The sequence below is a fragment of the Trachymyrmex septentrionalis genome, unplaced genomic scaffold, assembly GCF_001594115.1.
Source record: "Trachymyrmex septentrionalis isolate Tsep2-gDNA-1 unplaced genomic scaffold, Tsep1.0 scaffold535, whole genome shotgun sequence".
NCBI lineage: Eukaryota > Metazoa > Arthropoda > Insecta > Hymenoptera > Formicidae > Trachymyrmex > Trachymyrmex septentrionalis.
The window spans coordinates 2,151-16,629 of record NW_017305710.1 but is presented as its reverse complement, the minus strand read 5'-3'; the positions used below and the strand labels follow the sequence as shown (position 1 = coordinate 16,629).

The window sequence follows — 14,479 nt, the reverse complement described above, 5'->3', positions numbered from 1 at the left end:
ATTTAAAAAGAATATTAAACGTGATAATGTTATGGAAACAAATTTTTTTGCTTAAAAAATTATAACTTTTTATATTCATAATATTTTTGTTTCAGCCTAATACTTTTGAGATTTATTGAGATGATTTTGCTCGAATCATTCAATAGAGAAGGGTTTGAACACATTTAACGTAGATTACTGCTATCGAAACCTACAAAAATTTTCGAAACTATTGTAGTCTAACACTAGGAACTACTGTCGGAACTACTGTCGGAAAAAGCCGAAAAGTCAGTACTGGCTGTTTAGAGGTACTTTACTCTTGACGGTGCCAGCGTAAGGATTGAAAAATTATTTAAATATATTAAACGACGAGTACTCCGGTCAAAATCTGCATAAGTCTTTAGAACTATTGTAGTACTGTCGGAAAAAGCCGAAAAGTCAGCTAATACTGGCTACTTAGAGATATTTTACTCTTGACGTGCGCAAGGATTAAAAAATTGTTTAAACATATTAAAATGGCTGGCAATCACTAAAATTTGTCAGGAACTGTATAACTTTAAATACAACTTTAAATGGCGCAAAAAAATTAATTATTTTTAAACTTGAGGTGCCAGCTCTTATTTTAAAAATTCATTTAAAAATATTTAATGGCCGGAACTATTGTTATATACGTAATCGATCAGGAACTGTAGAACTCTTCGAGTATAAGATTCCGTAAAAAAAATTGACTTTCTCAAATCTTGCGGTGCCACGCCAAGTTAGCACATAAGCATAATTTTATTTTTAAAAATTTTTAGCCTAAATCAACCAAACTATTTATAAAACCTATCAGGAACTATAGAACTATTGCGGGTGCAAGCAGTATCGTTATTAAAATTTCCATTTTTTTAAAGTTGAGATGCTAACTTCACAGAGACACATTGCTCACGTTTATGAATATTTTTTTTTTGCAGCAATGTTGTATGTTTTTCCACACAAGAAGCAATTACTTTTAAAATCAAATTGCGCAAGTGATCTCAAGTACAATTCATTTTTACGGCTTCCTGCTGCTTGCTCTAAAAACTTACGAATATTTTATTCTTTGATATATTCGCGTCGGCATATTTTATGAATAATCACGGCCGTTATTTTAAGGAGTTGCCCGTATTTGTCATCTTTCCGAGCTTTGTTTATGGCTATTAAATTGTTTGTGCCTTTCTTTACACGCACAATCTCACCAGCTTCTCACATATGAAACAATCACCTATAACCTCCATTATCAGAAAATTCACACTTAGTCAAAAATTTTATTCTTATTGCTCTAAAAGCACTCACAGCTGTCTCTCACGACTCAACGTCCCTTATTAAAATAATCGATGCACTTTGTTGTCAACAATATATAATACATATACCTGCTCCTCCTACTTGTATTGTACCAAAATTCTAGAGACCAAAGTAGCTGCTCCAGAGATAAAATTTGATATAGTAAATAATACATTAAAGGAATAGTATTATATATATATATTAATTATTTACTACGTAATAATAATTATAATATTTGCGACGAAAAGGCGTGATAAAACGATTTCTTCATTTGCGCGATTCAGTTCTGGTAACTTTGAACACTAATTACAAGAATTCTGTGAGAGATTAGCTTCATGATGCGTAAGACATTTTTTATGCAGAATTTTATGACAAATTTTTTTGTCTTATAATATTTTCACATCATAGTAACGGTTTAGAAGATAAATGAGGAAAACTCCAAATGAGTCTGCTCTGGGGATAGTTTTTCGCCCAAAAAGAGGTTGAATGTTCCATTCACAATTAAGGTGAAAACTTTTTAATTTCTTATTTCTAATTTTTTTGAGAATTTATTTACAAAATATCAAAACTATATAAATTATTTCTTCTAAAAAGTCTAATTTGACTCGATTATAGCATATGTGCTCGATTATTACTCGTATATAGAAGGTTTAAAATACGACTTTTACGGAAATTAAAACAAACCGGAGATTAATTTTACGGAGGTTCGACTATACTGTATAAGATTAATTTTCTTTGCAGCACAATTAACTATACATACTATATGTAAACAACAGGAAACACATAAAGAACACACAGAAAATGTCGTTCTTTGATTTTAGACAAAATAATTTTTAAACGCTTGTTACTACAGGCAACATCAATGAAAATAATCATTGATGTTAGCTGTAGAAACGAGCAGATAACAATGGAATACCAGTGCCCTCTTGAAAAATATTAATCTCTCCTATTACGCATATTTATTTAAATCAGAAAGCGTCTCATAGTGTTCCGCGTCTCAAGGTGCCCCGATTACACTTAAGACAAAATACCCCGTCTTTCTTAACATTTTTATTATAATAAATTATTTTTAAACGTACACCTTAATTTTGCTCATTTCTTTGGATGTATTATTTATATATTAACTACTTATTAAATACTTTTATCTATATATGTTTATTACTTTACATGTTTTTCATGTTTTACATTCCTTCTACAACGTTCTCCTTTCCTCTCCTTCGATTCACGTACACGATTGTACTATATGTTCTGTTATTATATTTTTCTCGAAGCCTTATTAAATATATTTGCTCTAAGAGAAATATATTTCCGATGTAAAATATTACTATATAACACCATTTTTTACAATAGCCGAAATTGAATCCATTGCTGTGTTATAGAACACGCAAAGATATTTTAAGATAACGCAAACGGCAAAAGTTCAAAGTGTTTTTCCTCTTTCCCTACATTCTCCTTGGCTCATCTATCCATATCCTTTCGAGAATTCGGGTCGTTCACTCAGTACAAAAGAGTGTGAGTTTCTACACCGTTATAATGGTCATCTTTCTTTTCTCTCTTTTTACGATAACAAGGATGCTATAGCTACCTTTACGGATAGAAACTACTGTCACTACTAAAGAAAATAGTGCAATAGTAAATTCGCTAGTAGTGTAATAATGTAATAGTGATGGAAAAAATTTCGTTAAAATTTCACTGAAGTTTCATTGCAAAAATAAGTATTATTGATCATCATCATATTTTAAAGGATATATGACAAAATTATAATAAAAAAAAAGTTTTCTTTATGAATTCGAGAACTAATTTTATGTTGCCATGCGGTTACCCATCCGAATATGTACCTTCACTTAGCATGCTTGACTTCTGCGATCGTAATGCATCTTTGAAGAACCACGAACACCTATAATACTAACTGAACAATTGTAACATAGCTGAAAGAAACGAAACACATATAGAAAAAATAATTAATGTTAAATAATAATTGTAATGTACAAATTACCTAGAGAAGATATACCTATAATAATAACTTGTTTATAATAATACTATAAAATATTATTTCTATAAGCTAAAATAATACTAATTGCTCTAACGATATATTAATTTTACTCTGATAAATTTTTTATACAAATATTACAATGAAAATAGCTCTATGTTACATCATATGTCATCATATACTACTGCAGTAATAACACTACTGATTCAATAATGACATTATTACGTATCAGTAGTGATACTACTGATATCAATAGTAACATTATTAAATGTCAGTGGTATCACTACTGTGCACTACTATAAACTAGCAGTTTTTTTCACAATAATCACTAGTGATTATTCCAGTAGTTCTTACTATTACATTCTAAATGTTCACATTCATCAGTAGTTTATAATTGTGTAGTGGAAACTATTTATTACTAGTGTTACAGTACTCAATGCAGTAGTGTTGAATGTTTATAACTATTGTCATTGAATAGTTACTATTAGCATTCTAATAGTTTTTTCCATATCTTTCTAATCTGGTAGCTCGTTTCATTTCCCTAGTGATTTGTTCAGTAGTGTCAGAAACGTTAAATCTATAAAGGCAATTTGGATCGATATTACTTATGTCGGATATAATGTCTGCTGGTTGAGTGGAAGTCGCGGTGCAAATGCGGAAAAACAAAGAGATAGAGAGAGAGAGAGAGAGAGAGAGAGAGAGAGAGACAAAAAAAGAGAAAAATTGTGCAGAAGAATAAATCCATTGATAAAACAAGTATGCAGAATAAAGGCGAGTGTTCGCGATGGCTTAAATTTGAGTAGTATTTGCCTTTCTTCATCTTTTCTTTCTCTTTAATTCCAAGTTATAACGTTACATTTCGCTCGTTAGTGACATGAGATGATATAGTACGATTGTAATACTTTGTTGAAGGACAGATATTTATTTCTCTTGCACCCGTGTGTATAAAAGACGCGAATATTTAGGATTTATTAAGTATTCGTTCCGTGTCACGTAGACGGCATTGTAAAATAAAAAGATTGAACCGCGCGCTTATCAGACACAAAAATTTTCACGTACAAAGTTGCTCCTAAAGTTCCTCAGAGCTTCGATCCCAAGTTTGTCGTAACTTCGGACCACTTGACACTATCTGTTTAAGGGTGTTGTAATTCACCAACACAGGCGTGTGAATAAACAACGATAATTAGCTACCCTCTGCAATAGTGCTTAAGAAACTTTAAAATAGGCACTTACTCATTATTTGTGCCCTCGGCGCATGGACGCCAACTTTTGCGGAGAGTGTATGAAGTCCACACGTCAGAATTTTTCGTATGAAATTCCACACATGAACAATTTTTTTAAATAACTGTTGAGCAAATATACAATAGTTAAATCTTTTTGTAACTTTTATTAAAAAATTTTAATTACTGAGCAAACCGAGTGCGATAAATTATTTATACAATTCTTTTTTTTAAACAAATTTAAGCGATACAATAAAAACGACATCAGGGTATCTTTCCATAATCCTAATAAAATGGGTAAATATTAAAGTACAGATGGATATTTGTCCCCACATTTAAGAGCAATGTAGTCTATAAGATATCGTGTAATAATTGTGATGCGTCGTATGTTGGACAGACGGGTAGACAATTAAAAACCAGAATTACAGAACATCGTAATGATATTAGACAACACTTGTTGATTAGATAACACTTCTGTCCGTTCTGTCATAACGAAGCACAGACTACAGTATGATCATGATTTCCAATGGAATAAGGTTAAAAGGTTTAGATGAAGAGCCTTGCTATATGAAACGCTTAATTTCCGAGATGCTCAATATTAAGAAGCAGAAAAACAGCTTGAATTTACAAACTGACACGGAAGGTCTTCATAAGGCATATATACCTATTGTAAATAAAATTTAACTTTTTGATACTAACGGTCTCTCTCTTCTCTCAGTCCGTGTTGATCCGTATCAGCGAGCGTACACAATAATCAATACACAATATCCGTCTTTCACGTCTGCGTTCCACTTGTCTTTATATATTCTAATGGCTATTTTTTATACTTATATGGACACACTTGTTTGAATAATTTACATATGTTTTTTGGTGAGTTTTTATTTCTTATTAGAATTCCGTTATGTTAATTTATTTGCGTTTATTTTTTCGTAAGAAGTCTTTTTATCTTTTTTTATCAACTAGAACTTTTCCAAGAGATATGATACACTTTTGACTGTTCAATCGTACGTAAATAATGTCGAGTTCTACATCAAGACTCACCCGAATTGCGAATATAATGAATATGCGAACATTTGCGATAATTATTTTGTACTATTTTTTTCGATATGTTTAATGTCTGAACAGGGCTCAATCCGGTAGTCGAAACTTGAAATTTGTATTTAAACTACTTTTTATTTATTTTTTATTTTTCATTATATATTTTCTTCAATTTTATTTTTCTTTATTTGTAATTTATTCTTTTAATTAGATGACTTTTTTTAAAGAAATGTGTTGACTCTTTGCCTTTTATTTATTGTTATTTATTTTATACAATTCTTCTTTTCTTTGTAACATAGTTTGTATTTTTCTCCGCGAATATAGAAGATCACTAGCAGTCTATGGTTTTTTGTAGAGTCGGTTGAGGCGTTCGGGGAGCGCGCTGTTAGCGCTATCGAGTCACTACATACTCGTATTTATTTTTCATTAGACATTAAAATAAGGATAGGACTAGAAGCCCTTTAATCAGAATTAACGCGTAGATTCGTCTGTGATTGGTCCATTTTTCTTCATGTATTTTATTATTTAACCTTTTAACGAATTGTTGTAAAAAAATAATAAATTATTGCACATCCAATAATTTATTATTCGTATATTCAAGGATTTCGAAAATTGTTTCGGATAGAGGGAGAGATGTAATAAAGTAGGGATTTCTTAGTGCCTAGTGGGCATGATTCTTTACAGAATTTGCAATGGCCAAACTAGTTTATTATTAGAAAGATCATTATGTTCAGCTGATAATAGTCGGTTATTCAAAGGGGAATTTACTTTTGCTTTGGGCGCAAAAAAAGGTCATGAATGTGAGGCTGGAGGAAAAATACTGAGATATCTTTAAATTTTTCATGACAACGCTGGTCACACATGGCTAATCGGCAAGTTGGCCCTGCCTCGACGGCACGACCCGTCGAAATATTTTCAAAGGAAATTTCACTGTCGCCCGTAATGAATAGAGTAACGATAAAATTTCTACTCTAATATTTTTCCATTAATCTTTTTTGCACCGGTGAGTGAGATCTTAAAATAGACGATGACATTAAATTATTACTCATTATCGATTGAATGGGAAAGTAATCTCGATAATTACAAGGTGTCTCAGAAATAAGGTAGGAGCCGCATTGGAGGAATAGAATGGGTCAAGGGGAACAAAAAAGTCTCATACCATTTTGAGATATTCGCTGTAATTTTTTAATTAACAAAGGAAACATATGAGTTAATGTATGGTGAAGCCGCGTCGCGCGAATTCTACGCCCTCAATGCGGCTCCTACCTTATTTCTGAGAAATCCTGTATGTATAATTATATGTGTGGAATAGAAATATTTGGAAATAGGAGTTTCTTAAATGCAAATGTCACTTACTGAGTAAGATCTTATGGCAAAATGATCTAGTTCTTCCTCATTAAATTATACGAGATTAAATCGGTGAAAATAAATGTTTCAGATTCGACAAACAGTGCCACGGGCCCGATTTTCGTAGCACCAGTTGGAAATCAGACCGCCGCGATTGGCCGCGAGGTCGTCTTCTCTTGCAGCGTACGCAACATAAGCATTCGCAAATATAAGGTAATGATGCCGGGAATGAGGAACTTAAATACACAAATGAGATATACGGATTAAATTCGCACGCATTTGATGGCACGCATTCGTACTTATCCTGTAATGGTATTTTAAACTCGCCGATTAGTCGCATTTAGAATACCGAAGAATAACTTTTATGATCGTTTGATTCTTTCGTAGCTTCTCGCATGGCACTGCAAATTCTGGTCTCGTGGTTTACGGATGGATCCCGCAACATGAGAACTTGAATTTAAGAAAAAGTTAAACGAATCAGTTTTTGACGTAACAGTTTGGATTTGTCATGACGAGAGAGAGGGAGAATGTGCGAAAACCGATGATAGAATGCAACGTAACAAATATCGAGCAACCTGATATCGTAAACATAAGATTACATAGCATTCGCCAAGGATATGTTACGCGACGAAATTAAATTGCCGCGAGTGAAGAATTTGCCATAAAAGTAACTTCCCTTTTTGTTCTTCCAATGTTAGCTTAATCTTTATATCATGTTACTCTTTGCCATCAGAAGTAATATAAAATAAAGCCAATACGCATAAGAGGAGTAAAACAAATCGTGGTTAGATCGAATTAAATTGACTTCGCTGGCGGAAGACATCTCGAAGCCTGTTACAAAAAAGACAAAGTAACAAAAGAATCGTTTTTTTCTTGTCTAGTGAGACAGAATCACTCTTTCTTCCATCGTAATCCACTAATTTGCCGAAGTCATTCGCTCTTTGATAACATCAAACTATACATTTAGTATTAAATTTCAACAGCAGAATATACAATATTTCAAAATATTTCAAAAAAGTAAACAACATAATATTAGAAGATACACAATTAATAAATAATAAAAGATACATCACAATTGTAAAATTTTTATTAAATTTAACACATTTTACATGTTCCAAATGATCTATTCAAACTTTTGTGTTAATTCAACATAAGATACATGGACGTAGGAATTTTATTTAGGAGGAGGGAAAGCAAATTAGAGTCGACCGAAAAAAATTATGTCTCAATGTTACATAATGAAATCATGTAATTAAAACATGTAAATCACGTAACAGATTGTTTCAAATCAGTAAGTGATTTTTTCAAATGATGTAATGTGAAAAATGACATAATATTAAAAATTTCACCTATTATGTGATTTTATTGTTATCAAATGTTAAAGAATTGAATAATAAAATTAGAAAAAAAAATATATTATATGACTTTCCGAAATATGTAATTACAAAAAAATCACATACCGATATTTGGTACAATCCGTTAAATGATTTATATGTTTTAATTACATAATCGTGCAACTGTGACATAATTTTTTTTAGTAGGGGAGATTTTTAAATCTCTTATACGTTTGAGCAAACGCTATTAGCGCTTCATCTGTCATTTTGTCATTATTGTTTATTAGACATAAAACAAGAATAGAATGACACAAATAGCGCTAATAATGTCTTCCCGAACTTTGATCGAGTAGTATGGACTATTTGAAATGCAGTTCTGATACAGCAATTGATTGCAGAAGAATAAATGTTCTTTTAAAATGTATTATTCTTTCTTTTTTACTTTAAATTTTGTACTTCTTTTGCAAACAACTAAAAAATGACAATTTATGAATTATGTATTGTACAAATGAATGATATGTTAAATTAACACATTTTAATAAAATTAACATATATAATAAATATATGTGTTAAATTTAAACATTTTATTAATTTATTTTAGAATTTACGTTTTAAAATACATTATTTTTATACTAATTATTTAACTTATAAATTATGTTATTTTAACAATAAGAAATGTTGAATATCAATATAACAAGAAATAACGCAATCGGATTATATTAAAATAATACTCGAATATGTTAACAATTTAACAGAAAAATTTTAACAAGGACCGGTTTTAACACAAAATATTTTTCTCTGTGCATGTTTAATGGAGCGAATGTCATCAGGTAATTTCTATCCGTAAAGCATTATTTGTAATGTACCATTTAAGAGGAAACGGTTATTCCAAACGGATGGGACTAAATTAAGATAAGCCGAATGGCCTCTGTGCTAAGTCTAAGTTAAGACTAGTATTTACTATCAAATTTCTTGCTATTCGCAAACTTACTATTATACCATATAGTACATAATCATTTTACGCCATCTTATACACTCCCTATCAATTGTCTGAGAATCACTTATATAATGTTATTTTCTTTTGTGTTTCAATTCTTTTTTGTTCAGAGTATCGGTTTATATTCATACTGGAATATCAATACCAGTCTATATTTAGAAATATATCTCTGTAATCATTCAGAAGTCTGTGAATGTTTCTTAAATCGTTAGTGTTAGCCATTACGTTGTACTGTACTATATTTTATCCACATTATTTCTGCTATTGTTAATTAAATTAAAACTTATTGCTATAGCATAAATATCAGCGTAGAGTAAGTGATCCAACAATGAGCCATGTAAATTTCAGAAACTTATATCTCTCAATTATTGCGTTGAAAATCTGAGTTTTGGCATATAGTTTATAAATTTAATTGACTACATACTGTAAACAATAACGCTTAAATTATTTTTGAAATTTAGCTACAATTTCGATTATTTCAAAAACGAGAAGTGGTGTACAAGGAGTATGTACACAATAAACTATGTTACTTTTAATAATAAACTACATATTTCATACTGCAAATTGTTTTGGAATTATTTTAGTTTTACTATATTTTAAAATGTTTATTTAGAAAATAAATAATTATAAGATGATAAGAATTCACGAGGCCGACCGCCGCGACCAGATTCTTTTGTTTTGAGTAAAAACGCGTCGAATGAGTATATTTTTATTAAGATTTTAGGTGAGGGAAGAGGCCGTACTCTAAATAATTATCACAATGAATTATTATTTTGAAGGTTATCGTAAAAAAGGTTATGGTCTATAATGATGATTCATTGTTCACTACATCAAAATGATTCATTGTGGATTCATTGTAGAGACCATCTAATCTCGACGGTAATCTCCAAAATAATGTGGTAAAATAATATAACAGAAAAAAGTTGCTTACAGAATTATAAAGCCAAATGTGCACACGAAACTAATGCACAATGAAAAAAATGATAGGTATAACAACAAAAATATAAAAAATGCGTAAAACTTACAAAAAAAATTTACTTTGCAACCCAAAATTCTTAAAATGATATTACATGGCCGTTCTTAGCGTAATCTGCCAGTCGACTGGATTCTCTGGACCGAGGAGGGATATAAATGTGAATCGCTGCATGATAACAGCACAATCTGGTAACATCACATTTACAAAATATCGCAATGGTTTATAGTGTACTACTGGTTCACTGTTAGACTACCTACTCTATACGAATCTCTCTCTCATCGCATACATTTTAAATCTCAAATAAGTATATAAATATTATTTCAATGTTCAAAATAAAGCTAATTGTCATAATATTGTTTTATTTTTACTTTACGCAATCCTTTTTTTCTTTCTTTCCTTCAAATACATTTATTACACACTGAATTATTCTACTCGATTTAATTTATACTTTTTAGTAATTACTTTGCAACTAATTTCTAGTCCTCATAGTTCCTTTTCTTTACGTTGGCTTCTGGGAAAAAGAGTGTCATCCCAGAGTATGAAGAAGTATCATCAATCACATTTGATCGATATATCATTTGACGAAATGACTAATTTGCATTGCATCGCGTTGCGGGGCTTTTCAGGTTGGCTGGCTGCGCACCTCAGACCAGACTATTCTGTCGATTCACACTAGAATCGTGACGCATAATGCACGTATCACGGTTACCTATGAAAGTGGGGCAAGCTCTGGGTCCGCCGGTGCATCCGGCGGTGCTTCAGGAGTGACCGGAAGTAGCCAAGCTACGGAGGAAATCGTCGACGGTACGTGGCGTCTGCACATTCGCCAACTGAAGGAAACCGACAGAGATTGTTACATGTGCCAGATTAACACTAGCCCGATGATATCTGAGCTCGGTTGTCTCGACATACATGGTAAGTGTTATATCTTATCCTTTGTTGTGTCGCATATATATTCACGTCGCGTTCTGATCCGGGAGAAAAGAAATCTTATGTTTGATGCGCTTTGACTTGTAGTTATAAATCCTTAAATGCAATTCTGAATTTAGATTCATGCGATATTTGCAAACTTTCCGCATTGTCTTTAGCCGCGGTATCAAACACGTTTTAACCATGGATGATTATTGCCTTTATTTTAGCATATGAATTCAGATTTTGAAAGCAATGATGTGACAAGATGATTACAACTAACTAAATTTTGATCGTTTATCATTTCTCGGCATTGACAGAAAAGTTACGCATCTTAAAATTAACAACTTTTCTGTAGTGCATTTTTTAAATTCTGGATTGAAACAACGTTTCAATTAATAATAAAGGCTAATTAATATCTATAACTTTATTTTCTTTCCGTGTTGTACTTTCCATTATGATATATCTTTTAAATATATTCTTTAAAATTCCATGCTATAAGTTTTCAAAATTCGAACACTGCAAGTCTTAATATAATGTAAATTTCATTTCTTACAAAAGAGTTGTGACACTCTAGCCTCACTTTAAAAACAATTTACTAAGATCTGAAAAAAAATGTTATGTCTCTAAATTTGAAATAAATTTAAGGTTAAAACAGTCTCAATTCAAACATTCTATTACTTATATCGAACGATGTCACAATTTGAATCAAGATACCATTTAGCACAGAAACAACTTGTAGTAACATTGCTACGTAGTAACATTTGCAAAGTTAGTGTAGTATTACTGAAATAATCTGTGCTGTGTATGGGACATACTTCTATAAATAAAATCAATTAAAATATATATATTTTTAAAAGAAAAAGTATAATTTCAAATAGGGCATTTTTTGTAACTATTGTATTTCATCACTAGATAGTATATCTTTTTGATATATAACTTAAAAAAGGCTTTTTTTTATAAATAATCATTACGAATTTAATCAGAAGACAAGTGACATTTCTACTCGCTAGCGATAAATTTGAAAAACTATAAACGTCCCGTTTATCTATATAATATAAAATATATATATAAAAAAATTATATATTATTTTTAGAATCGATTGCTCTTCTCATTATCTTAAAAATGCTAACTTTTACTTGTGTCACTTTTCTCAAAGCTGCGATTTGTAACCTATATATTTTCTTTAATAGCACACATTAATAATATAAAATTTTATTCTTTAAAATTGAATCCCTAAAAAAATCTTTATAAAAAAAAAAAATATTCTAGAATATTATGTTTTAATGTAACCCGGGCAACACCCACAAAACAAAATCCAAAACACACAAAACACAAAAACAACACATAACACAACACAAAACGCCAAGTTTTTTCTTCACCATAATCCAATTGATCATTTTAGTCAATTTCAGTCTATTTCATGGATCTTCCGTGATGAAATACTTAGCTAATTGCATTTATTTCATATTCGTTTTTTATTAAGAAGAATGTAATATTTGATACCTTTTTTATGATGCACTTGGCATGCACTTTTTCTTTTTCTCAAAAAGGTTATTTTTAGGGATTTCATCACTTTTTATAAATTTTTAGAAATGTAATACTCGTAATATACAGAATGTCCATAAAGTTTGACCTGGGCCCTATTTCTCGGAAACGACTGATGTGGAAAAATGTTTCATACGAGAGTTGAAGGTTATTAAGGGAGATATTAAGAGTGATAAAAATATAGACTTTACTTTGAATGATTTTCTCGAGGCTAATTATAAATCGATGTGACCGATGCTTTCCTAAATGAAATCCCCTATTTTTTTAATGCATATTCTTGTAGCTATTGCATATTCTTGTACTCACCTCAAGAACTGTTCGAAACATTACAATAAAGTTCATTTTGATTAAGATCCCTGTAAAGCTGGCCCCTATTTAAAAAAAAAACAATTTTTTTTTAGAGTTCGGAATTGATTTTCGATAATTCCAAAGTTCCTGATAGTTTAAAAAAAAATAGTTCTGGCTCTCTATTAAAGGCATAAAAATGCGATTTAAAATTAAAAATATTAAAATCAAAATGCTAACTTTGCAGTCCCATTAAAAAATATCATTTTTCATTAAAGTTCTGAATAGATTTCGGATAGTTTTAGAGTTCTTGACTTATTTTAGAAATAGTCGTGTTCGAGAAAAAAAAATATGATTAAATATCTGAAATAAGTACCTCATAAATAAATAGGCATAACTTTAAAAATATTAGTTTAATCCAATTTTCTCATTAAGATTTTTTATAGAATTCCGCAGTGACTATCCAGAACTCTCAACAGAATTGTTAGGACTCTTCAAAAAATTGTTTATTCTCTAAAATTTTTTGAAGAGTTCTGACAATTCTGTTGAGAGTTCTGTGTATCCCCCGCGGAGTTCTATCGAAAATCCTTATGACCAAATTCTGTGGAATTAAAATTGGAAAAGTTACAATACAAGTAGGGACTCGAACCAAAATGGAATTTCGGTCCGATTATGGTCATGATCAGAGGCTATATCCAATTTTCGGTTTCGGTTTCGATTCTTTTACGGATAACGGTTTCAGTCTTTTTTGATGTTTTTCGGTTTTTTATTCCGATTCCAAAATCCAAACGGTTTCAGCTGTTTTATCAACAACGGTAACCATTTAAATTTCAATTTTCTTTGGTTACGATTATGGATGTATGATTATCTATTGTAAAAAAAGATAATATAATAAACATAAATTGAATATAAAAATTCACGTTTATTGAAAGAAACATTTTTTAAGGGGGCATTTACGTTTGAGAGCCGATTTTAAAGGTATTTTTTGAGAATTTTTTTTAATGAATAAAAATTTTAAGTTTACTTAAAAAATAATACAGATCCAGAAAGTGCATACATATAAAATTTTTTTTAACGTTTATTTTTTATAAAGTAGTAATAATATGGCACTGAAGTTAGGCTTGCACCGCGAACACGGTCAAACGGTGATAAAAATATAAGAGTGATATTTTTGGATTGAAAAAATGGCAGTAGTATATGGGCAGCCATGGGGCGTCACAACAAACCCCCTCCACGTCTCCCTCTAGCGCCATGGGCGTGGCCTAGCCGGGTCAGTCAGCCGAAATGGAGCGTTCTGATTGGCTCGCCCTATACTCACCCAAGATTTGATTGGTTCGCCCTATACTCACCCAAGATTTGATTGGTTCGCCCTATACTCACCCAAAAGGTGATTGGAGAGGGTGGGGGGTAGAGGGTCTTAGACGAAATAGAGGTTTGAAAAATGGTGAGTGGGGGTTTGGACTGCAGCATTCTTTGTCGAGCGGCTAGAGTACGAACAGAGGGGGATGGGGGGATGAATACCTGTCTAATCTTATGACGGTCGCTTTTGTTGTC

At 31.2% G+C, this 14,479-nt stretch overlaps 1 protein-coding gene across 1 annotated transcript; it reads left to right on the top strand.

Annotated features, from left to right (window-relative positions):
- The first annotated feature begins 4,784 nt into the window (after positions 1 to 4,784).
- Positions 4,785 to 11,294, top strand: LOC108752084. Its single transcript, XM_018492701.1, has 4 exons — positions 4,785 to 4,788; positions 6,968 to 7,089; positions 10,810 to 11,098; positions 11,233 to 11,294. The coding sequence occupies exons 1-4, from the start codon at positions 4,785 to 4,787 to the stop codon at positions 11,292 to 11,294; spliced, it is 477 nt and encodes a 158-aa protein (XP_018348203.1).
- The last annotated feature ends 3,185 nt before the right edge of the window (positions 11,295 to 14,479 follow it).

What these genes read in the sequence shown, in the direction of transcription:
- LOC108752084 (XM_018492701.1), top strand. An exon ending in TAAGCATTCGCAAATATAAG is followed by an intron (nt 7,090 to 10,809) that starts GTAATGATGCCG and finishes GGGGCTTTTCAG; the next exon opens with GTTGGCTGGCTGCGCACCTC. An exon ending in CGGTTGTCTCGACATACATG is followed by an intron (nt 11,099 to 11,232) that starts GTAAGTGTTATA and finishes TTCTGAATTTAG; the next exon opens with ATTCATGCGATATTTGCAAA.